This window comes from Diaphorina citri, unplaced genomic scaffold (genome assembly GCF_000475195.1).
Source record: "Diaphorina citri unplaced genomic scaffold, Diaci psyllid genome assembly version 1.1 scaffold55, whole genome shotgun sequence".
Classification (NCBI taxonomy): Eukaryota; Metazoa; Arthropoda; class Insecta; order Hemiptera; family Psyllidae; genus Diaphorina; species Diaphorina citri.
Genome location: NW_007377492.1, coordinates 238,369 through 265,054, shown reverse-complemented (window position 1 = coordinate 265,054; position 26,686 = coordinate 238,369). Strand labels below are relative to the sequence as shown.

At 36.9% G+C, this 26,686-nt stretch overlaps 2 protein-coding genes across 2 annotated transcripts; one reads left to right on the top strand and one right to left on the bottom strand.

The window, feature by feature from the left end:
- Positions 1-1,250: 1,250 nt before the first annotated feature.
- On the top strand, positions 1,251-7,497 carry LOC103517434 (protein CDV3 homolog). The gene is made up of 6 exons (XM_008482477.3): positions 1,251-1,657; positions 1,890-2,091; positions 3,438-3,521; positions 3,850-3,976; positions 4,302-4,456; positions 4,938-7,497. Exons 1-5 carry the CDS (start codon positions 1,478-1,480, stop codon positions 4,435-4,437), a joined length of 729 nt encoding a protein of 242 aa, XP_008480699.1. The 5' UTR covers positions 1,251-1,477; the 3' UTR covers positions 4,438-4,456; positions 4,938-7,497.
- A 5,539-nt stretch (positions 7,498-13,036) lies between these two features.
- LOC103517423 (tubulin beta-1 chain) lies at positions 13,037-24,918 on the bottom strand. Its single transcript, XM_008482461.3, has 4 exons — positions 24,721-24,918; positions 16,473-16,581; positions 14,513-14,868; positions 13,037-14,269 (listed from the first exon to the last, which is right to left on the bottom strand). Exons 1-4 carry the CDS (start codon positions 24,775-24,777, stop codon positions 13,448-13,450), a joined length of 1,344 nt encoding a protein of 447 aa, XP_008480683.1. The 5' UTR covers positions 24,778-24,918; the 3' UTR covers positions 13,037-13,447.
- Positions 24,919-26,686: the final 1,768 nt, after the last annotated feature.

The window sequence follows — 26,686 nt, the reverse complement described above, 5'->3', positions numbered from 1 at the left end:
GAAAATCGATAGTAGGTATTGGGTATCACCGTCACGTAATTACCACTTGAAATTTAAGATTCTTCAAGAGTTTAAAATCTTATAAATGCGGAAAAAGACACACAGATACAAGTTTAAATTCTGGCAAAAGAAAACTGATTCAAACTATTTTGTATTTTACGACGCGACGGTAAGGTCAAGTGGAAAAGCTCGGCTCGGAAAAAATGGGCTTCCTTCTTCCTTCTTTTTTTCCTCTTCGCTTCGTTTTTGATTTTTCCACTTTTGTTTTGGTTTGGATCTTCTGATAACGAAGAAAAATCGTTCGCGCATGTGACTGCGCATTTTCATCATTTGGTGACAAGAGGGAGATTTCGCATCGAATCCTGATCCCCATAACGCAACCCATGTTGGCGCCATCTTGTTTACATCATGTTTTTAGATTTAGCACGGGATCGAAAACCGAACGAAAACCGAAACCGAAAACCGAAGCGAACCTAGCGGACGCTCAAGTAATCATACCTTTAATTTGTTCAATGTTTTGTCTTGTCCTAAAAAATAACAAATTATTCAAATCAGTTTTTGAATTAATTAATTAAAAACAGGAAACAATGATTTTTTAAAATTATTTATTTGTTTTCTCAATTTAATTATTCCACCGTGTTCCTTATCTGTTACGTTCTTTTTTGTACAAATGAAACGATAGGTAAAAAAAGGACATAACAGATAACGAAGAAAAGAAAAAAATAATAATTAATTATTACATAAAAAATGAGTTTTTTGATATGTTTTTGTTTTTAATTAATTTCTGAATTAATTAAGATACCTACCTACATCAAAAAATTTCAGTCAAAATTAATTTCCCCTTCAAAAATGTAAAATAACCGTGATCTATTCAAAAAGAATTTAAATTTACGCGCGTTTCTAACATGGAAATTTCATTTTCGTAATACGAAAAAAATCACCATGTTCAAGCCAAAACATCGTAACTCCGATCCCCGTGTTCAAATCCCCATAATGTGTGTCATGCGCAGAAACCAAAACTCGTCGAGCATCGTCACGATCCCCAAAAAAAATGCGTTGCGAAATCTGTCTAAGGAAAGGATAAGGAAAAACGGTAGCCGCTGCAAAGTGATGATGTGAACGGTATGCTTTTACATACAGTACGGATTTTCACAATCTGACGTACGGTATTTCTGCTACTACAAGTCTGGCAACGCTGCTCATTTGGCAGCTCTGTGGAATCCGTGGTCAATTTTTTTTTCTCTGTGCATGCCGTGCCGTCTGCCGTGTGGTTGGCTCAGCTCAGTTGGCTCTTGGCTAGTTTCTAACTTTCTAGTTTTTCACTTTTTGTTTCTTGTATTCTTGTCTTTTTTGCCTTTTTAGAAGAGAAAAATTGTGTAATTCTTTACTAAAATCTAAAAATATTGACTACCCTTTGCAATCATCGATTTAAAACTTTCTTAAAGTGACCACGATACATCCACAGTGAATCCAAAAAATGTCTGATCTCGATAGTTTTTTCGCAAAGAAAGATAAGAAGAAAGGAAAAGCTGGAAAAAAGTTCGCAACTACAGAAGAAATCGCCAAGAAATTAGAAGACATTACCCTAAAGAAAGACAAAGTCAAGAAAGATAAACCTCAATCAATTAACCCTGATGATACCAACAATGGAAACGAGGTAAGCTCCATGAACTCAGAAAATGCTTCAAGAGTATTGCCTTCTACACACATGGTCTAGAGTTGAACCAAGAATTCTATGCTCTGTGCTAAATATATCGATAAACTTGACACTAAAGATCAGGGTATTAGCTGGTTAGGTAACCTTATTGCTGACTTGGAGTAAATGTATGGTAGGTACCACTTTTCAAATGAAATTTTCATGAATTTGTTCTACTTGTTTTGTATTTCAGAATGAAGACGAGTGGAAAGAATTCCAAGAGGACAAAAAAGATTACTCTGGACTGAAACTTCAGCCTTTGAAAGTAACTGATATCAACACTTTAGACAATGATAAGGGTCAGAATGAGCTCAACGAGGACGGAACTGAAATGTCTGAAAATGGGAAGAAGAAGCCAGGACCCTGGAAAATTAGTGATAACCAAAATGAAACTAGTAAGTATATTAAGGGCCAGGTCTATAAGCTCATGTTTACCCGTAACATCCAACATTTTCTCCCTTTTTGGAACCGGACGTTCAATCTTCGTACTCGGTCGAATTTAAACACGGAGACAAAGACTAGTGTCACCCATTATAGTAGCGCCGCGGCGACTCAAAGAATAGAACGAAAAATAAATTGTAATTGTGTTAAGCATGAAAACTTGTCACATAATATCGTTCTCCGTTTAATCCAGTACAGTAAATTTCACTTGACTTGGACTCGAACCACAAAGCTCCAGATCCAAAGTCCACCGCGCTAACCGCTACAACTTGGGTGGGTATTTTTGTTTGGGATGGTCCCACATCTCGCAATAAACATCGCACTACGTAATAAAAATAATCATCTACATATACAAAACCTTCACCTAAGAGCTAACAGCGTACCATATTATTGGTTTTTCCACGTCAAGGTTTAGATGTTAATACACAAGGCACAAATGACGCACTGTTTTCCAATACAGTAATTCTTGTTAAGACCAATATCCCTAATCTGGACAACAACAAAAACAGGGGCTAGGGGCCATTTGATTTACTCGTACAGAGTTTACAACTTTGTTGATTGCAAATGGGGGAAAACGCAACAAAGCGGGTTGAGTAGTTTTTTCTTCAAAGAAGTTTGATAGAGACAACTGATGTAACTACTCGGGTTTTATCGTCCTGAAATCGACGAAAGCCACGATAGGAAAGAGCCTCCTCGGGCGTTTAAGATAACACCTCCCCGGGCGGGAATCGAACCCGCGACCTAGCGCATACAAGGCAGTCGCACTACCCTCCAAGCTATTTAGCATAGGTAGTTTTTTAATTCAAATTTTACTTAATTCTTTGGTGGGTACAATGGCGGAAGGAATAGGTAGAGAAAATAAGCTCTTTCACATCTTGAGTCCTCTTGCTCTAGAGCTGAAGAACTTAGGTTAGAAAGGTTAGGCACCGTCAGGCGGAAGAAGAAGCCAGGACCCTGGAAAATTAGTGATAACCAAAATGAAACTAGTAAGTATATTAAGGGCCAGGTCTATAAGCTCATGTTGGTCGCCTTTTGGATATTTCTCATACACCTGCACAGAAGTCTGAAGTGCATTTTAACATGAGCCTGCTGTAGACTTGGGGGGAAGTAAGAGCCTAGATAAGAGAAAAAAGTGTTTTCGATTTCTTTTTTTTAATAATCTAGCTGTATTCTCAATATTTTACATACGTATTTTGTGAATTATTCTTTATTAGAGACATTGGTTCATATGGAGAGTTATCCATTGAATTAATTTTAGTAAAATTTAAAATACATAATAAATCTGTGCTTTCCCTTTCAGAACCTGTTGAAGAACCTCCTAAGCCTAAGCCTTCCAATTCCACTGGCACTTATGTTTGTCCCGCAGTCAAAACTCAAGGGAAAGGTAAGATCACACTTTTTGTCTTTATGTCAAATATTTGTCCAAACAGTACCACAGAGTCTGAACCAAATAAATTTTTGCACAAATTTTGTGTTTGGTCAGGTTTGCCCAAACACAAGAGCCTACAAATACCAATGTCAAGGAGTCTTTGGTTTATGGAACAGGCCTTTATAAGTTTTTTTTTTTTTTTTTAGGTACAAATACACATTCAGATTGACAATATTGCTACTGAGAAAATTGAGACCAAATCTAATTCATCATGTGTTGTCACCTGAATAATGAAACTTTTCTCGAGCAGCATTGAAATTGTAATCTATTTTCTTTCTTTCAGGTCTAGAACCTCTGACTGCAGGAAAAATCAGAGAAGCTCTAGATGTGACTAGTACTGTCGCTTTTCCAACTTTGCAAGCTGCTAAAACTGGGGGACCCAAAGTAGTTGAAAGTGTGTGGAATAAAAGGTGAGTTGATCAGTGGGTCTAGAAGTACCTTCTTATTTAGTACAACAAAATCCCTAAACTCTATGTAGATCCATCAGAAAATTGTGAGATGAATATATTCTTGACTCTACCACAATAGGACTACTAGGTACCATAAAAAGAATGAAAGTCCTAAATTTTTACAACCCCTTTCTTTACTCTATTAAGTTGCTACATGGATCAGATTTTAGGATTTTCTATACTTACCCTCTATTTATTTTGAGATCAATCAATTTGGGAGCCTCTTTTATTTATTTATTTATTTATTGATGATAAATTAATGACTGTGTTTTGTTTGTCCCATCAGGCGAGTAGAAAATGATGTTCGCCCTAGTTCAGAACCTAGCTCGGACCTTGGCTCAAATTCTCAGTCTAGTAGAGCTTTTCCTGTGCATGAGAGTGCTCCAGGGAGCTATGTTGCACCTCATCTCAGGAAAAAATAATAGCTGTCATACCTTCAAGGTAAGTAACAACATTGCAGGAATATTTGAGTGGTTTTTATTATTTATAAAATGAGCTGGTTGAAATCAGAGGTCTTCAAGATATTAGGGGTTGCTTCTCACATATTTTTCTAGCTATCCCCTCCTCCTCTTTGCCCTTTCTCATATTCAGATGGGGTCTTACATCAACCTCTCAATGGTGATTGTTTTTAGGCTGACATTTGGTTTTGTTACAATAAACTTTCGAGTGCATGTCCTTCACACTCAACCTTTGCTGTTTCTTCACATTCAACCTTTGCTGTTTCTTTGCCAAGAGATATTTTAGACTGGTATCATCCCTGTTTAAAGTCCCCCAGCCAGACTAAACTGGTTTACTCCCTATTTAAAGTCCAACCAGACTAACTTGTCTAGCTACCAACCATGCTTAAATTTCCCTGTCTTCATTGATCTGTTATGCCTTCACATATTGTACTTTACATCAAAAGTGTTGATTTTATTTACAGATTTCCAACAAAACACAAGGCAATGGATGTACTCAGGATTTCATTATCTTCAAGAAAATTCTGATAGTTAAGTTACCCCTCATGAATTCTACCTACAGAATAAAATGTTAGTATATACTATACTGTATCAAGAATATCAAGATTCACAAATGATTCTGAGCTGGATATTGCCACGGTAAAAATGAAACCAAAAATTAATTTTTTGATTATAGCTAGCAAATCAAGTTATTTTTCAATTGTGAAAACCAAATGAAAATAAGCCAAAGCTGTTATACTTGTGTAAGGTAAACATTGATCAATTCTTCAAAGAAAGCAGTTTTGTGTTATGGTATGTTTGTTTTTTTATTTGGTCCATTGTCTTTTTCTTAAAAAATTAAATAAATTTGTAAAGAATAATGAAATAAACCATAGGTATTATACATAATTAACTAAAACATTGACCCTCTGGATAAAGTTTGGTAGGAGAATAATGCACAATCTAATAGGCTTGATTTGGAACTGTGCCTCTAATAGTGAAACTGTCCTTATGCTGTGTAATAAGGCCAACTCGAAATTCGTAAAAATTAAACAATACTTTGGTTAAAGATGTGTAGTAAATTAGTTGTAATGTGATACCCAGTTCATAAAGACCATAATATTGACATTTTTAGTGCTCCATAGTAAATTATCTTTTGGAAATAATTGTATCCTTGGTATCAGTCCTATTACTTTCAAGTCAGAAACTAGGTCTTTTGGTCTAATTGTAAAGAAGTGGGAAAACACATTCAATGCTCTGTTAAATCAAGGAGTATCTAGGTAATAATTAAATAAATGTAATAATAAACTCTACAAATACAATCTGCTTAATTTTTTACGTTTTCAAATTTCGCCAGAATATCACACTATGAGCGCTAACGTTATATTTCGGGTCGTACAAAAATTGTACATGACTTGTAATATAATTGAAAAGACATCTTTTTAATTCTTATTCTTCCTTTTTATAAAAAGGGAAAAACAAATATTCCGAACTAGTTATTTTTTATTTTAACTCAAAACGAATAGGGGAATTCATAAATATCACTTTATGAAGAAACTTGCTACAAAGGATTGACTTTTAGTTCTGAGAGAATCTTGTCGGGTTGAAATTGTGTTCAAAATTAAGAAACACTTGAATGAAAATTCATTTACCACTATAGTTCATTTGAATGAAGTGATAAATATGAATTCTACCTTTGGACCTTATTTATACTGCCAGGATAGGCCGAATTCTTTATCTCAGCAGTTTTGGGATTTTTATATTAGTTAGGTATAAAATTGTAATATAATCCATCGGTATGGTCGCTAATAATCAGACTAAGATTACTTGAGATCTGGATCCGAGCTCTCTTTATTCTCAGAATAATGACATTAGGCTAGGAGTTCTCAAAGTAATCGCACATCTCTTGAGAGAAAGCTAACCACCAAGCAAAGTCAATATAAGGGGCATTTTCTACAATTTAACCATTGATTTTTTTTTTTTTTTTTTACCGATTATATCTACAAACATTGTAAGACAAAAAATCCCTCTCAATAGGTACACCTGTTAACAAAACTCACTTTTTTTTTTAATCCTAAAATTTTGTGGACAAAAGTTCAGTCGATATTAAAACCTCACTTGTCTGTTTACCAAGCAAAATAAGTCGAAATGCTACCTATGCTAGTGATATTACGTATTTACGTCATATGCATTTTAGTACTAAATCAGTAATATTCTGACGTGTTGACCTCGTGGTAAGCGATTCTTCTCAAGAATTTAAGAATAGGATAACATTTCCCATATTTTTACCAGTAATTCAGAATAATCTCTACAATCTGCTGAAAAAAGCATGCTTCAAAAATATTTATTTGCGAAAAAAATGTTCACTATCTACGATTGTATATTTTTGTCTTTTACAAAGGGGGGAAAAACAGAAATGTGATTTTTTCTCGTAATTATTTATTGAAGCAATCAGTAAATCGTGTATTTGTTTATTTCTTTGAACTATTGTTACTTGTTCTTTCTTTATTGACTATTGTTTGGACATTTTTTTTTAATAAATTTCATTTTTCCATGATGATTCCTTTGCTTATACCCAGAGACAATCTTTCTTGAGTTGTATGAAAGTACGTATGTATATGAGGTATCGAAAACTCTATTCGGTGGGTACTTCACAATGCTCTTCTTAACTTAGTTTTCTTCTTTAGGAAAATCATAGATACCTATTGGGATTCAGCAACATTTGAAGTTTTAATCCATGTTATAAAAACTTCAAAATTCCATTATAATCATCAAATATTTTGACCAGTATAGTAGAATTTGAAGTGAAAAAGCGTGTAGTAAGAAAAATAGGTCTAGTGCTCTAGTCAGTATCAATAAAACAATATCAAATATGTCCATGACTGACAGTTTTTTCACTTTTGTGTTTGAAACTAGGTCTAATCATAGCAGGAATCATTAGTTATTTAAATCAAGAAACTGAGACTTTTTTAAAACTATTTATTATAATCGAAGAATCACAATACCTACAAATATTTGTAAAGAAATAAAGTTTTTGTACCAATAGTTTTTGTTTTTTTATTTATTACGGAGCCCCACCCCTAGCTCTGGTTTACAGGTTTTCTTGAAAATTCTTGGACGGAAGTTTCACGTTACTCTGTGCGGAGAGATTCACACCAAGCTAAGTTTGTCCTATTAAATTTAAATGCAACGAATTATCTACCTACCTAGCAAGCATGAGAGTGCTCCAGGGAGCTATGTTGCACCTCATCTCAGGAAAAAATAATAGCTGTCATACCTTCAAGGTAAGTAACAACATTGCAGGAATATTTGAGTGGTTTTTATTATTTATAAAATGAGCTGGTTGAAATCAGAGGTCTTCAAGATATTAGGGGTTGCTTCTCACATATTTTTCTAGCTATCCCCTCCTCCTCTTTGCCCTTTCTCATATTCAGATGGGGTCTTACATCAACCTCTCAATGGTGATTGTTTTTAGGCTGACATTTGGTTTTGTTACAATAAACTTACGAGTGCATGTCCTTCACACTCAACCTTTGCTGTTTCTTCACATTCAACCTTTGCTGTTTCTTTGCCAAGAGATATTTCAGACTGGTATCATCCCTGTTTAAAGTCCCCCAGCCAGACTAAACTGGTTTACTCCCTAGGTATTCCATACCTCGGCTGGGATTGAACCCACGCCCTCCTGTTTACCAGGCGAGCGCCTTGACCACTACACCACCGAGGCAGATATCAGCATAATTTCGAGTCCAAACGGTTTCAATATTGAACCAAGTTCAATTTTGCCACAGCCCTAGTTTTGCATTAAATTCTCCGTGGATTCTGCTCTTGTCTGAAATTGTAAAGCATCGAAAATAAAACAATAGACTTGAAAAAATCTGTACTACCGCTTCTCAAGAGAAACAATGATGATTCTTTAAATTATGTAATGAAATCTAGATATGCGATGGACAATGTTATTAATCCCAGCGTCTGATCAGTCTGCCCAGCCTGAACGAAGATCTAAATTTCCATGTGTCCGCGATCTATACGTATATTTACTTGTGTTGAAATCAATCACTTTATATTTTAGGTCCCATGCCATAGTATTTTTTGGACCAAAAGTTTTGGGCTAAGTTGGTAATAATATTTAAACATACCTAGGATCTCTCATATCTAATTGGTAGAGTGACGAAAATCAGTCTGCTGTTGACCAATCATCAGATACTAAATCAGATCTATGTATTTTTTATTTTTATTTTATTTTATTTTTATTTTTTTGTACATACCTACTTCCAAACCGCTGTAGCATGATTTCAAGGCATGTGTCTAAATAATATACATACACGTATCCATTTCTATCTGGGAACGAAACAGTTTGGTCCGAAAATGTCCGCGTGGGTGGGATTCGAACCGTCCCTTCCTCCCGGGTTGAGAGTCAGTTAACTACTCGGGCAAAGAGTTGGGCTTGGGTGTCTTCTGGGAAAGCATTGTTTGCGTCTCCTAGGTTACTGGGCTGAGTGCCTTGACCACTTACTTACCGAGGTAATATTATTTCACAATGATGAAGAGTTAAATTAACTCCCGAGACGAAACAATTACTATGAATTCACATTGGGTGTAGACAATGGCTTCAAATCCACTACATGGTGGATGTGAAAATAATTTTGCAATAATCTTCTTTTATACTGGGTCCGGTTGAGATAAGTTTCGTTTTCTTCGGCCAATTTAAATTGAGAGAGAGAAATACCTACTTCTTCTTCTTCTCTTCTTTTTCTTCGCCTTTTCCCACGTTCAGGCAAGGTCGGCATTTTTCGTCAGCCTCTCAAACAGCCGTGGGGTGATTGCTTTGGGCTGATATTTGGTTTTGGCTACAAAAATTTTACGAGTGGATGCCCTTCGCACCCAACCTTTGCTATTTCTTTAGCAAGGGATATTCAGGCTGGTATACTCCCTGTTTAATAAAGTCCCCCAGCCAAACAAAGGAATAAGCAAGTACATATACCTTTTCACCTGCCTTGATAGGTAGGAACCTATTTCATAGCTGAAAGTTGTAATAATAAAGGACAGGGCTATGTCAACGTTGCCGCGCCGGAAGCGTTCTCTACCACCTAACCCTTGGAGCTCTGTTTCTGTTTTATTAATCCATTATTATACGTATTATTATGTGGTCAAACTATCAAAGCGTGGCTCGGTTGGGATTAAAGCAGCGCCCTCCTGTTTATGAGACTATCGTCTTGACCACTACTTTACGCCGCGCCGAAGGCTTTTTTTTATATTTGATAGAGGGAACTGTAACTGCTAAGGTCTTATCGTCCCGAAATCGAAGAGAAGGAAAACAGGATAGGAAAAGTCAGCCGTTCCGAGAACGAATATTATCCGTTCAGGATAAAATCCACCCCGGGAAATCAAACCCGTGGCCTAGCGTTTACAAGTCAGAGGAGCTACAAAATAAGCTAATTAGGCCGGCTGTGTTTGAAATGGATTGTATTAATCAACACACCAACGAAATTTAACTATTGATTTTTGTTCCTCGAATAAAGGGGCAAATGACATTCAAAGTCGAGCCCCTTTTAAAATAAATTTATTAAAAAAAAAAAAAAATTGTTCCTCGAAACCACTTTCACATTACCTACTTCAATGCACATTCTTGTACATCCATGCCTATCCGGGAATGAAAAGGTCAGGCCAAAAATTTTCCGACCCAGCCGAGATTCAAAACAGCACCTCCGGGTGCAGAGTGACTGCTCTTAACCACTCGACCACAGAGGAACCTAACTTAAAAAAGAAAAAAAATCACTCTTGTAACTCAAGGGTTAATTTGTTTTTATTTAACACGTGAGATCGAGAAATCGTGATATTGAATTGAGATCGTGAAATGTCCCCAGTTGGAGGTTGAATCTTCATGTTTCCTCTGACTATGACAGGCAGACGATCTTCCTTCAGGTTCTTTCTAACTTTAGGTAGGTATTCCTTATTGCGTTCTTTACCTACATAGGATTAGCTTGATTTATAGCGGAGATTAAGATGACCCGCGCTAATTTTATTATGTCAAAATAATGGTATTTTATCCAATCGATATGATTTGTATCTGTAAATGTCTTTGCAAAATATTCCCATGTGAATTGCGGATCAATAATCGATAAATCGATTTCTCTTTTCTTTTTTCATTCTTTTGCTTGTCGAAGCATTTAGTTACGAGTACCTATATCTTTACTTACTATTTAATAGTTAGGTAGGTATGTCTGATGTTGAATTTTCTCGAGATAGGGTTATCCGTTTATTTATCCTAGGATTACTTAAGTAGCTTACTCTGGTGTTAGTTAGGTCGACATTTTTCCACTTCATCGAGGAAAATACCATCAGTCGCCTTAATAACCTTAACCCTTTGCATGCTCAAGGTCAGTTTCTCTGTTCCAGGAATACTTGGAAATCATTTCCCAACACCTGTAATCAGTCTAAATGTTAGAGAGATAATAACTTCATTTTAATTTAAACAAACTGAATCCACTTGTGAAATGGTACATCATCCTCTTAAGACCAACCTCAGTGGTGTAGTGTTTAGCGCTGCGTTGCACGGTGGGCTTTGGATCGGGAAGTCGGTGGTTCGAGTCCAAGACAAATCATAAAATTTAGCGAAAGCTATATATACTTACTACACATACCTTACTAAGATCCTACCTTCTCAGAGATAACTATAGTCATTTTTCTTATCAGCCAAAAGGAAAAATTCTCAGAAATTCTTTGAAATCAGTAGGTACCTACGAGTCATCATTTTATTTCCAACGAATTATCATTAGGTATTTATTTTTTTCAAAGGCCTTTTTAACAAGGCTCCAATCATCAAGAGAATCTTTTGAGCCTCTGAAAACTATATTTCACCAAGTACTCGTATACCTAGGTAGTTCTTATGAGAACTCAAGTTCTTCTTCATTGTCACTCATAAAAATAATTCGACCATAAAACTCTCGGAATTTTACTATTTTTCTATAGTTAGAATCTCAAGAGATTAGACTGCTGGATTTTTAGACTTTGTAGCAAAATTTTTCGTATTAAAAATACGTAAAATCAGACTTAGAGTTCCAAATCCTATTCAGAGAAGAGTCTAAACTCTCCTAATTCGTATTATAATGTAATTGTGATATTTTTCATCAATTGTAACAGATAGGTACGGACAACTAACGATCTGAGCTCATCTGAACATCGAAATTAATTTTTTAAATATCATGGTCGGTCACAAACTTGCAAGTGCTTGGAGATGTTTTTTTTTTTTTAGATAAGTATAAATAAAACATCTCAAGATAATAATCCTTTCACTACTGAAATGATTTTCGAGATATGTAGGTACCTATATGTAATTGACTCCCTGCCTGTTCAATTACGAATAATTAAAAGGCATGTTGCAATAATTCGGCACCTACCTAATTAAAGTAATTTTTTTCATGTCTACTCTTCTGGAAGGACTAATGACTGCAAAATACCGAATTGGGCAATTTGACCAAGTCAAAAATGCAAAGATGGGATATATAAGAACGCCAAAATAGCAATTTAAAGTCATCATCATGCCATGTCGAAGTTGAATTTAATAATAGGTAGGTACTTAGTTTTAGGACCGACATCGACTGTCCATTTCTATCTATAAAATTCCATACCTCGGCTGGGATTGAACCCACGCCCTCCTATTTACCAGGCGAGCGCCTTGACCACTACACCACCGAGGTAGGTAAACAAGTAGGTAATAAACAAGTGCCAGGGCCATGGCTAGTTACTTGATGAGGATTGAACCCACGCTTCCCTCTTTGTCAAGCCAGCGTGCTGACTATAGAAATGAAGATTTTAACATCCGTGACACAAAGGCCATCGGGGATCGGGGACTGAGCTGTGATCTGTGATACAAATTTACCTAGAGTGGATTTCACCAATATATTTTCAGGCCTTAGAAGGCTTGTTAGCTAACAGGCTGTTAAGTTCCAATTGACTTGTCTGGGCTTAACAGGGCTCTTAAGTTAACGGGCTGTTAAAAAAGTTGGTGAAACCCACAATTGTACTCTCTAGTTCACAAAGGGTACAAGTGACATTTTTGGTGAAATCGAGTTATGTGTTAAAATGGGTTAATTAAAATGATACCTAGGTATCATTTTTACGAAATATGTATCGTTTGTGCTCTGTGTTTATAAACCTTTCATTAACCCATTTTAACACATAACTCGATTTCGCAAAAAATGTCACTTGTGCCCTTTGTGAACTAGGGTGTAGAAAAATTAGAGGTAAAGTTTGCTCTGGTAATCAGGAGGACGAGAGTTCTATCCCAGTTGAGGTATGGAATTATATCACCATTTATTAGGAAATAATTGATTTCGACCAAGGACGAAATGTAGAGTACTGATATAAAGTCGTCCCTCGTTTGAGCAACAACTTTATATTAAATTCCCATACAAGTGTTTATGAGCACTTTCTCTTGACTGAATTCAACCCTCTACTATTATACCCCATGGAACCAATAGGAGATCCTAAGAACTACTTAGATGTTCATCAACCAATAAGAGCTATCAGCTTCATGTCCTAATGATTACTTGCTTTTATTTAAGAATGAAATAGAAAACATACGTTTCATTAGTGGAGATGGTAGGTTTCAAATTTCACAGAAAGCTTTATTTTTTCATAAGTAGCATTTCAAAACAGGTAGGTAAATAATAAATTTTTGACAACTATGATCCGCGTCACATATTCATGCAACATATAACGTAAAAAAATTAGGGGTTAAAAGAAAAGGAAAAAAGAGGTCGGAAGAAGAGAAAGAGAACGAGAAACTAAGGTGATGAGTACAAATAAAAATAATTACGAGGTGTCAGGGTTATGTTGATCAGGATAACTTGAGAGCATGGCCCAGAGATAACTTTGCTACTATCAAGTTGGAGAGCCCAAGTTAATAATAAGCAAGCAGATCTCTTGTTCAATAAGTCAAGTTAATCTGATCAACTTGCCCTCAGTCTTGGAGGAATGTAGCTTGAGTTGTGATTTAGTTTTCGTCAACTTCAGCCTCTTGTTCTTCATCAAATTCAGCATCCTCATCGGCAGTAGCTTCCTGGTATTGTTGGTATTCAGATACAAGATCGTTCATGTTAGATTCGGCCTCAGTGAATTCCATCTCATCCATACCTTCACCAGTGTACCAATGCAAGAAAGCTTTTCTGCGGAACATAGCGGTAAATTGTTCAGAGATACGTTTGAATAGTTCTTGGATGGCGGTGGAGTTACCAATAAAGGTGGCACTCATCTTGAGACCTCTGGGTGGGATATCACACACGGCTGTCTTCACGTTGTTGGGGATCCATTCTACGAAGTAGCTGGAGTTCTTGTTCTGGATGTTCAACATTTGTTCGTCGACCTCCTTCATGGACATTCTACCTCTGAACACAGCGGCTACGGTCAGGTATCTACCGTGACGTGGGTCACAAGCAGCCATCATGTTCTTGGCATCGAACATCTGTTGTGTCAGTTCAGGAACGGTAAGGGCGCGGTATTGCTGGCTGCCTCTGGAGGTGAGTGGGGCAAAGCCAGGCATGAAGAAGTGAAGACGTGGGAAAGGAACCATGTTGACAGCAAGTTTACGCAGATCAGCGTTCAGTTGACCTGGGAATCTGAGACAAGTGGTCACACCAGACATGGTCAGGGATACAAGATGGTTCAAGTCACCGTAGGTTGGGGTGGTCAGCTTGAGGGTACGGAAGCAAATGTCATACAGAGCTTCGTTGTCAATACAGTAGGTCTCATCAGTGTTCTCTACGAGTTGATGGACTGAGAGGGTGGCATTGTAGGGTTCTACAACGGTGTCTGATACCTGCAACACAACACACAAGTAACATATTAGTTATACTGACTAACACCATAACGTTACAAGGACACAAGTCTCTAGGTTAAGCTCAAGCTACGAGTACACAAGGGTGTCACAGGAAATACCCAACCCACGAACATTATACTAAGTTACAGTCTCCCAACATCCAAGTATACCTAGCTCTTACTTTATTTAGACTATCGAGGTAGTTTTGCAAGTTCATAAACATGTCATCAAGACGGCACTCACCTTTGGTGATGGGACGACAGAGTATGTGTTCATGATTCTGTCGGGGTATTCTTCACGGATCTTGGAGATGAGCAGAGTTCCCATCCCGGAGCCAGTACCACCGCCCAGGGAATGTGTCAGCTGGAATCCTTGCAGACAGTCGCAGCTCTCAGCCTCCTTGCGCACAACATCGAGCACTGAGTCTACGAGCTCAGCACCCTCTGTGTAGTGACCTTTGGCCCAGTTGTTTCCAGCACCAGACTGTCCGAACACGAAGTTGTCGGGTCTGAAGATTTGACCGAAGGGACCGGAGCGGACGGAGTCCATGGTACCGGGTTCGAGATCCACCAGGATGGCACGGGGAACATATTTGCTTCCTGGAGACAAAAAAAGGGAAGTGTCTGGTTAATAACTTGGACCAAGGAAAATATACGAAATAAGCGTACAGGACTCTCTGTTATACCTACCAGCAGTATTACAAGCTACCTCATCAAACCTTCAAATAAACAAGTTACATAATAGTTACCTAACACATTTCATGACTTTTCACTACAGCTACGCCAAGATCTTACTTGTGGGTAAGAAAAGCCAAAGAAAAAGACAGGTAGCATATTTCCATAATGGAATCACAGTGGCTACAAAGCCAAGATCTAACTTGGTAGGAAGTGAGCAAGGTACTCTTCTATTTATAAAGATGACGTGGCTCAACGGAAGAAGTGGACATGGAGACCCCGTATTCCGCGTAAGATAAGGCATATGAGCTATGAGCTATGAGTGACTAGTACTACGTACGTACAGTATAGAAACTAACGGGGAACCCATGAGAAATGGAAATAAGTTACTGGAGAAAAACAGGACTGTTATAGAAATCTATGGCGATAAGGAAAAGAATGAATAAACTGTTTAACAGGAAAAAGTTGAAGTTAGGTTAGTAACACCAGTTGCTATGAACCAACGTTCAAATCAGAACTAAACAGAAGAATATTTCAAGAGAATGTGGTAATTTGGGAATGGATAAGATGGTTCGGGAATAAGATAATTAGGGATCGAGCCAGCGCAGACGAGAAACATGGCGCAACGGTTGAGTAAGTTCCACATCCACCAACACACCTGTCTAATAATAGTCCAATGACTAATAATTCTGGCAGTCTGCGGTTTCGAGTTTTTCCTCAAGAACGATTTTTGCAAAACCAGATTCGAAATGAGTTTGAATAATCAGATATCCGACCAGAGTTTCTAATCATGGATTTTGTTTAAAACACAATCCTGTCTTGAGAATCCACCGGCTGGTTTCTCCATTACTCGATATAATACAATCACAAATCCTTCAACAATCAATATTTCCAAGTCATATTCTCTGAAATCTAAGCAGCTTAGGTTTTGTTTTACTTTCTTATCAATATCTACGGACCCCGTTAATCGTGGTACGGTCATTTCCCTTTCTTTATAATCATTTCCAGTTAACCAATTTCTTGCACCGATATGATTCTTAGGACTGGTTTCTTTCTTGAGATTTGCTCCTCACATGACCGGCTGTATATGTGGGACCTAACTGTTCACTCAACGTTTCATGCGTGCCAACATGTCCTGAACTAGGTCTGAACATACTTCTAGTCAGGAGTCACAAAGAATAGAGCTCTGTAAGGAGCAGGGAATTTTAGTTTCATAAGGAGCTGAAGTTGCAAGTCTGAGAGAAGCTCATGTTTTCAATTGAAGAGAGTACCTAACATTTGTAAATATTTCAGTTCATTTAATATTACCTAGTAGTGAAGTGGTTAGCACGGGGAACTAAATGCGTTGGTGATCCAAATCATAAAATTCTACACGAGGAACGATATTTATTTAGGACAGGCATTCACGCTAAACACAATTAAAATGCCTTTACTTTTATATTCACTTTCCAGCGTTCTCTAAAGAAAGCGGTTCCCCTAACGTTCCCAAAGCGATTTGCTCGTTCCCAAACAAAGAGATGTTTACCAACCTGAGGCTTCATTGTAGTATACGTTGATTCTCTCCAGCTGAAGATCGGAATCTCCGTGGTAAGCTCCGGTGGGGTCAATGCCATGCTCGTCTGAAATGATTTCCCAGAACTGAAAGCAAACAAGACAACAAAATCGCGTTAGTTTCCTTAGAGGCAGAGGGGACAATAGTAGCGGTACCAGATACAATGTGTGAATAAGGCTAGATTGGTAATTTAAATAACAATAATGTAACAATTGAAACAAGATGTAACACGAGCAGACTAGGTGAACTGTAGGCTTGTTAGTTTACGTCAGGAAAAATGAATCTTTTCATAGTTTGGCTTGATATCATAGCGTTACATGTCGCTAATCCGTTATTGAGCGTTCATTTGGATTCCTACGAAAATTAAAATAGAACAAAAAAACCCTCTCATTGGGAGAATACGTACTATTGATTCTAGATATTTTTAGTACCTACTTGGTTATCACGCGAGTTTTACCATCTAATCCATCTATCATCTCAAATAACCTACAATATTTGTTTACTTTCTTTTCAGTTCAGGTGTTGAAGTAATTCCAGTGTCAAATAGGCTCCGAAAAACACATTAAATTTATTAAAAGATCACAAAAGTTATGGGGGAAAGTAAAACGGCTATAAATCACCAAGATTCAGCGAAAATAGAACTCAAATTACGCTGCAATTTCTCTTCGCTCAAAAAAGAACAGAATTTAAAACCAAGTTCTTATTACCAAGATTTTATTTTATAGATTCCCTACAGCACACGACTTAATATGATTGTTCGTCTCATTATAAAATGTAAAACGTCATGAAAGTAATACTTGGAATGATATTCAGTTTTGCGAGGACATAACTATTCAGTGAAACCAATTACGCAAAGGAACGGAACCATGAAGGCATTTTCCAGTCGAAAGCCAGATTTCAGACCGATCTTCAATACCATATCGTTATTCAATAACCAATCAAAGAGGAGTATTTTCATTTTTCCCTATCCTTCAAAAATAATCTTCTCTGAAGGGTTTATATGAGTCGAACATAGGTCTGGTACAAATTTCAATCAGGGTTGATCAAGATATAAAACAAGGTCTATTCCGTTCTGAGTGAACCATTCGACTTTCTAACGACCCAGTAGACACCGGCATGCTTACAGACGGACTGTACATATTATCTTTGCTGAAATTACTTAGCTCAGTTCACTACTCTCGAGATCCACAGAACACGTACATACCGCTAACCATCCTGTTGCAGCTAAGAATGTGTTACCGGCCTGTAGGTACCTTAATCTTGTACTTTTACAAATTTATCTTTCTCTCGTTCGCATTCCAAAGAGAAAGTTCTGTTCGGGATCTCTGGAGTTCATAAATCTCGAGCTCTTTAAATATTCACAGGGAATTAACGGAGATAAGGATCTCGGAGAATGAAAACGATCTCAGAGTTGTCATACGTGCTTTACTTGAATGCCGTTCTCTCTAATTACACCGGACTAGACTGGAATAGAATACTTTTCTATTAGAATAGAATAGATTGACTAGAATATCTAACTGTCTCGGGTAAGACTGAAAAGTCCCTGATTGCAATAAAATGATAGCGTGTCATACCGTTCAAAAATAAAGCACTGAACAAACACAAATGCAGAGGAAAACCCATTTCTTCCATATCAAACTCAAAACTATTATTTCGTATTCAAAAGAAGTCAATTTCTGGGAAGAGGAAAGCTCTACACAGCTTTCCTAGCTCTGAGCTGAATTTCCATGTCATTTCCTCGTGTGTACAAAATTCGTGATAGTCAATATTCTAGACACGAAGGGCAGGAGGGAAAGTTCACAACAGATGTGACTGGAAATGAAACTATCCTGACTTTAACCTTTTCTAGAAATAAAACAGATGTGAGTGAAGGCTTTCATCAAGACAAGGTATAGCAAAACCCTCGAAGCGGATATTAAAACCGCTTCATATTCAACAGAAGTCCAGACATTTCAGCACGGCAATCTTGTTTGGCACAAATACTTCCCAACGGGTAAAAGAAAGTAAGTAGGTATCAAGACATTATAAAATGTTAAAGTGCATCAGAAATAATCACAATTCAGAGAGTTAACAATTGAAGTGAATGTTTCCTAGGAGAGAATTGGTTAGAGATCTCCTGGTGTTCTCGAGATTCTGTGTGCTCTAAATATAAAATAAAATTCACATATGGATAATATTTGAGGGGAGCGTCCCTCACAACTGCCGTGTTACTAGACATGAAACATGCTCTTTTGGCTTCTATTCCACTGAAGTACGTATCCTATCGATATTTTTATCTCCATAAAAACACAATGTGAGGAATTTACTCTTTTTTTGGCTCCAATCTTTCCACATTGAAATATTACTCCCTGGAATTATGTGTTTGCGGCTAGAAATAGAAATCCTTTTCCCCTTTTCTAATTGCGAGAGGCTGGAGAGAGTACATGAAATGAATTCCTAATAAGGACAGAAATATCTGTACCGACCGACAGAGCTATATAAAAGTAAGTACGTATTTGGGAATCAAAAATTAGACGACATAGAAACATCACAAACCAATTCGACATCACAAACCAATTCGAAAATGGTTTCAGTACCACACGAGAGAATGCTAGAAGCCTGTGTAGAAAAATATGCCCAAATCAGAAGCAAACATCAATCTAAAACGACTAGTTTTCTCCTTCCTCTCACAGGCAAAAAATGGAGAGTCATTTATCAACAACTCAACAGAACCCAAGGGAATCATTTAATCAATATCGACTGCATAATCACCCAAAACTGGACTTCCAAATTGGGCATTCGAGAACAACACAACATGAAAAACTTCACAAGTTGTGTTGTTACACGACCAACTTGTCGCTGGAATCCTTCGTTCGTCCTAATATGGGCAAGTGACTGGTGCTAGTCGCGTGACAAATGACTATATACAGTTTCGAAAAGTAGAACAAGGATTTGTGATTTGTACACTCGCAGTTGATATGCCCTCTTTTAGATTTGAAGAGGAAAATAAATGAATTTTAAACGAAAAACTTTGGTCGATTGTTCTTACCACAAACTTACTGAGAGGATAATAAAAACAAGATTTGGCCTTCTGATGGGCACTAGTGAATTATTCACCGACCAAGAGTCCAAAGGCACTATTATGTCTCTCCTGTATTGAGAATAATGAACACTGAAGTGTAAGGAATTTCATAAGAATTAGACTCCCATGATAATACAAAATGAGAAATCGGGAAAAACCATGTGATCCGTTGCCAAAATTTAGCAATCAGCCGAGTGAGTAACAGAAATGTTTAGAATGCATTGATGTGTAGACAGTACGACAGACAGTTCGTGACAACTCAGACGTATTTCGTCTGTACAATGTTGTTCACAAACATTGGAATGCAGTTTGTCTCGGCTCAAGTATTCGTAGAAGAGCGTGCTTATTTACTTCAAAATGTAAAAAGAAAGTACTAAAATTATAAAATAGACGAAAAAAAAAAGGAAAGAAATGAGTAGTCCTGTAGGAATTTAGCTAAAAAATGCTAACGTCAAAAATACTTTGAGCTTCCGTTGCTGAATCCTAACATTGTTATCCGTTCACAAAAAGACAACTTTGAGGCTTAGGTATAGGGACACCCTAAAAGTCGGGTTAAGGCGGTTAAGCTTACACGAATCTGAGGATGATACCTTGATAACAGACAATATTGATATCAATAAGTAACAATGATTGGAGGAAGCTTTCCTTTAGTCAGGAATTTTAGGGACACCCTGTGCATCTTAATCACTATCCTACGGGAGAAAGTTTCCAGCTTCCAACCTTGACTTTAAGTACAATTCTCGAGAGTACCATCAGAACACAAGTACACAGGCCATCCTTACCAATACCGTTTACTTCAACTCGCACAGGAATATTTGTCTTGATCAGTAATACCGTTTTCAAAGAGAGAAATATTCGAACATTAGTTCCACCTTTCTAGACGCATTATACTAATGGAGTGAATGGCTACAAAATTCTTCGAGTTCTGAGGGTATCAACCGAGAGAATGCAGAGAAGTAATAGCAGGTAAAGTCAGGTCCTCAGATGAGAAATAAATTTACTGGCTGGGCACTCTAGCTAGGTAACTGTTGAATAAACGAAGAACCCAGGTAAAATTAAATAACCATGTATCCGTATTCGAGAAGCATAGTAAAAAGAAGACCAAAACGAAGGGGAAAAAAATTCCTATAATAATAATTCAGCAAAGCAAAATAAAAACAAAAGAAAAAAGGCCAAATATCTATACTCCTAATTATTAAGTACGATCGTGTGAATACCTACAATACACAATATTCCAAAAACAAAGGTTTCAAAAGTAGGTTACTTCATAAAATTTCTTGGAAAAAATATATCCAGTTATGTGAGAGACTTCATTGTTAGAACCACATTATGGTGCCTGGTGTAATTTCAGTTTATGGTGCCTCCTGATGTAATATCATTTGACCATTTTACAAATGGGATGGGGAGTCCAGTACACATGATCTATTGTTTAAAAAACTCGACCTGTCATGATGATAATTACAGCAAGACATGGAATCCCACACCCTACAAACAATACGACCTTTTCAGGCCCCGAGTACACGATCGAGAAAATTTTTTGAAGAAAACGGCTTGGTGAAAAGAAGAGATGATTATTTTATTTCGGAATAAAGTTTTGGTTGTTCTATTTGGGAATAAAGTTTTAGGAGAGATGAATAATTAAAATTAAGGACATAGTATTATTCACTCTGAGGTAATTCGCGCACGTTTCGTTTCGAACGGAGTGAGGAAGCCAATCAAAATACTTGTAGAATGGTAGATAGCTGGTCCTACAGGAGAGAAGGGTAGGCATTCTATATTTTCCTTTTCTATTTCAGCTAGGACTGAAGAGAACAAAGCTGAGGTACCCGAATTCAAAGAAAAAAAAAATAGAGGAGAGAAGAGGGGGACTGAAATTAATTGAAAAAAATACCAAGGACACTAATGTCAATGCTCTTCTATTATTATCCTTCCAGGCTTAAATATCAAGACTTATTTGGAGTGTAGGAAACCTCCTACTGAAAAGATATCAGAAATACTCAATGCTTAATGAATACTAAGGACAGGAAACTTGGAAGAGAAATCTGTGTAGGTGTTACTCAATAATCTTGCCTGTGTCGCGTCGGATAATGAACTAAATCAACCATGTAGCACACAATATCACAATAAGTAATACTTGGATAGAACTATTCCCAGCACATAAAATCAAGAGTTTTCCCACAATCAATATTGGATTTTTCTCTTCTACTAACATTAAGAAGACCTGAGAAAGGATGTTGAAATTTCTGCACAAATGTAGCATTAATAAAGTTAGAAGATGCACTCAGGAAAAGACAAGATATTCTCCCCATTGAGAGTTTTCTTGTAAAAATGCCAAAGAGTTGCATGCTAAAAGATGACTTTGTTGCTTGCATATCAAACTAGTCAATTGACTTACCAAGGATACAAGTTTCATGCAGTAATTGGCCTATTAGTATTGGCACTAGTTAACAACAGAATAACATGCAGAACACCAGAAAAAATAGGAATCCTAATGATCCAGCCATTAGAGAAAGAGACAGACCAAACCCATTTGAAGAACTCACAACAGCAAAAGAAGAGAGAGTTGAAGTAGTAAGTGAAGAGGTTGTTAATCACCAGGACATTAACAAAATTAATAATAATTAAAGGGTCAATTAGAGATAGGAAAGAGACATTTTAGGTAATAGAACAATAGCTAAAACTGAATAAATAACATGTTAATTTAGCTGAGACTGTTCTATATTTGGAACCATTGAATACTTTCTAGGAAGAATTAAACTAGACCTTTGAGAAAATGGAACCCAGACCCATGACTATAGCAGATTTCAAGAGCAAACTAATACTTAGATCGTTACCAAAGCAGGCAAATTAGCAGGCAATAAAACTATCCAATAAAATCAAACAAAGGCATGGCAAAACTATCACAGAATTTCAAGTACATCACAGGATTTCAAGTATATTTAAGTGAAATACACAGCAAACAAAATACTCAAGTACAGCATTTTATAAAAGACAACACCAATGGGGAAAATCACCTTCCAGAGCTAATATGAAGAGCAATCTATATTAGCAAAGCAAGCAACTCAAAAATTGTAGATCTATTAAGAGTTCTAGTTAGAAAGCAAATACGCTACAATTGAGGTCACATACTACGGAGCTACATCAAGAATTTACCATTCACTGCCATAAAAGGTATGAAACCAGTTTTAGAAATGTTTTCTCCAAAGTTATTGAACCAAGAATTATTTACCTGCAAGTTAATTGTGTGCCAGAGAAGCTCATACCTAGGAAATCAATGCACTTGATGTTTCAGACTTTTGATCAAGTGCAAGTTTATGTTGGTTCTTGAATAATTGCCCTAACTTTCTATGTAAGTATGTGGGTATTCATTACAATCATAACAGTGTACCTATGAAACTGCTGTTCTCTGGTCGTCCTATATTTAATAATGCCCTTGGTTGAAATACCTTTAGGTATGTGAAAAGGCAGAGCTCAACTTGGTTCTAACCATGGTTTTATTTTTATGTTATTTGTTGGTTTGACAAGGAGTCTCAAAAGGATTTGAACAACTAGGTACCTACTAATTATAACAATGAAATCACATAGGTAACTTCCATTACAAAGCAAGGCTTTATTGTTATTTTGAGTTTCCCTGGTCAAAGTTTCATGAAGTACCATGGTAATCCTGTTTAAACTCAAGTCTGGGTAGGTACCAGTTTTCCTGGTAAGAACCGAAGTGCATGATATATCAGAAAACTTTTTCTTATTAAGAATGGTGAATTGGAGATCTTCCAAACCTATTTGGAATAGTGTAGCAAGTACCAAAAAAAGAAGTTCTGTCCTACCTTATTTGCAATGTTCTTACTACGTAACTAAAATTAACCCTATTTGAGAATTAGACAAAAGTGGAAATCTAGAGGTTATGTGATAGAAGCTGCAACAGGGCTCAGGTAATAACCTCACCTATTTATCCGAGCATAAGCTCTCTCATGATGCCTGTTGCCTGAATGTGTGTGGCAAGCTCATGCAAAGGCCTGTCAGGCTCAGGCATCAGTATGGTACTGTATATGTGAAAAGTCTTGATTGTAAAATACCCGAAAGCTGGATTCAGGCATAAGCATGAATGTGTGTGCTCCGCTACTTGACAAGCATGCATGACAGGCATGTACTTGTCATGCATACATGAAATTTAATGAGTGTAGCAGGCTTTTTTCCATTGTTTGCCAGGTTATTTTAAAAAGAATGAATGATTAGCTGTTTATTCCCATTGCTAAATAAATTCTACTGCCTCATGGCATTGACTCATCTTATTATCTTAGAAATTCCCATACCATTCCCAACTCAGCAAAATTGGCAAAAACAAATTGTAAATTGCTTCCATTTAGAGATAAAAAAAAGGGTAGGTACTTGAACTAAATAGGTATGAGTTGAGCAAGTCTGGGAAACAAATATGATTCATACTGTCCTCGTTATTACTATACCCATGTACTAAAGATTAAAGAACATCTACATAGCATGTCTGTACTGTGTACTCCACCCATCTTTACATCCTGATCCTGAGTCGAGAATAAGCCCATTGTTTTCTTTCCTTGAAAAAATATTTGGTTATCTTTTAAAAACTATCATCATTTACATAAAAACAGGAAATCGAGACAGAACAAAAGAGAAGAGTGGTAAAGAAGAAATACCGCCATTTCAGAGCATCGAACACAAAGATATTACGAGAGACGCGTTGTGAACCGGTAAAATAATGCCGCCATATTAATAACCGGAAAAATTCGACACTAGGATTAAAAATCATCTGAACACTACACAAATTGTCTATTAATCACCAACTTTTGTTAGAATTAAAAGGAACATTAGGGATTATTGCAGGGGTATCGATTAAATAGTTTTACTGAAGGTTAGAGCTGAAATGGTGAAGAATTTGAGGATACCTTGATGGAACCAATGTGGTGTCAGTGGATAGTTAAATTGAGATTGCAGAAGCTTTTTGAAAAGGCATTTAAATCATAATTTAAAGAAAAACAACACAGAACTACGTAAAAGCTGAAAAGTTATTCATTTTAAGAGAAAGAAAACGTGTATTAGAATGAAGCTCCGCCATATTTCAACATGAGGCCGTTAGAAAAAGCTAGAAAACGGATTCTTTTTAGGGCAAAAAAAGGCAAATTGTTGCACTTACTTTGGCTCCAATTTGGTTTCCGCATTGACCGGCTTGAATGTGTACGATTTCCCTCATTTTGTAAAAATAAATATAAAATACACTACAAAAAAATTAATAAAGGTTCACAAGTTTTTTAGTCTGAAGCCAATGTCGCACTCTCGATCAAACTCGATGCGTCTTTCTTCTTGTAGTTTCTCGATTCAAGTGACGTAGAAATGGTGCGCTTTGTCTGATTTTTTCACCGGGCATGCGTAGGTTACCTCGCCTCTACAACGAATCTGATTGGTCGGTTTGAAAAATTTCTCCTCAAACAGCGGTTGGCAAACTGCTGACTGCTAGATGAGTAGGCTCCCACTCTTATAAAATCTTTATTGTCAGTTTCAGGGTTTACCAAAGTTTTGAACTTGGAAGGAAATAAGAAAACATGAAACAAATTTGCCGAGTTGCTGACAGAACAATACATTGAACTTAACCGATAGCCGGTTCTAGCATCTCGTAAGGTTGTCTCTGAGAACACTTGGAGACTGTTCGGGCATAGTCTCAGAGAACGTCTAACCAGATCTTTTGGCGGTTTCTGGGGCCTGTTCCTGAAAAAACCAAATCTGGAATATTTAAAAGGAGTTTCCTCTGCAATCTTGTTGTTGTTGGTGTTGTTGGTGTTGTTGTTGTTGTTGTTTGTTTTGTTGTTCGTGTTGTTTTTGGAGGAAAATTCGGCGCGGCGATAGAAAGAAACAGGAGGACAGGGATTCATAGTAACGCAGGAAATTGACGGATTCTCCCTTTGTATCGTTAATATCTCCGTGAATAATGATTTCTCAGAAAATTCAAGATAATGGAATTGAAGAGGGCAAAAAGGGGTACTTTTCTATCAGGAGAAATTCAATGGGTTTCAGTGGAAACTTGAAGAAAAATCGATTTGAAATAATGGTAGTTTTTAAAGAGATACAATAAAATCTTTTTCTCAAGCCTCTGGTTGTGTTTGAGGGAGGGTTTTACCAAAGCAGGGAATCTTATCTTTTAGTAAATTTTGTTTTCTTTTCAATGGTGCAATCAGTTTTTTATTATTTTTATTGGTTCAAGAGGTAAAGGCGATTTAAGTTGACGAGGTATGAAAAATGTCGAAAAACAGGAAATCCTTCATAACTCCGCCCCTGTTGAAAATCGGATCTGTCCAGATAGCTTTTTCTGGTAGCCCTTTAGGTCCTGCATCAACCCTCAAGCGTTGTACAGTCGTTCGCGGGACACCCTGTATAATAAATAGCATACTTTTTCTGGTAGCCCTTTAGGTCCTGCATCAACCCTCAAGCGTTGTACAGTCGTTCGCGGGACACCCTGTATATTTATTTTTAACATGTGACATTTCACCATCATTGATAGTAGTATATCACTGTCCTATAAGCTCAAGGCTTGTGTAGGACATTGATAGAAAAATTACAATGATATTAGGTACCTATTTACCTAAGTTATTTAGTTTACGGGAAATAAAGAGTGTTCAAAGTTAGTATAAGACTGAATTATAATTCACCGGTAAATGAATTGTTGTTGTTGTTGTTGTTGTTGTTGTTGTTGTTGTTGTTGTTGTTGTTGTTGTTGTTGTTGTTGGCGTTGTTGTTGTTGTTGGCGTTGTTGTTGTTGGCGTTGTTGGTGTTGTTGTTGTTGTTGTTGTTGTTGGTGTTGTTGGTGTTGTTGGTGTTGTTGGTGTTGTTTTTGTTGGTGTTGGTGTTGGTGTTGGTGTTGTTGTTAGAAGAAGAAGAAGAAGAAGAAGAAGAAGAAGAAGAAGAAGAAGAAGAAGAAGAAGAAAAAGATGAAGAAGAAGAAGAAGATGATGAATAAGAAGAGGAAGAGAGCTCAATTATTTCCTAGTGAATGAAAAAGAAGAAGAAGAAAAAGAAGAAGCTGTCGATCTGCAGGTGGTCTTAGAATCCAGGTTGAATAATCACTAAATCACTTATGACTAAGAAGAAGAAGAAGAAGAAGAAGAAGA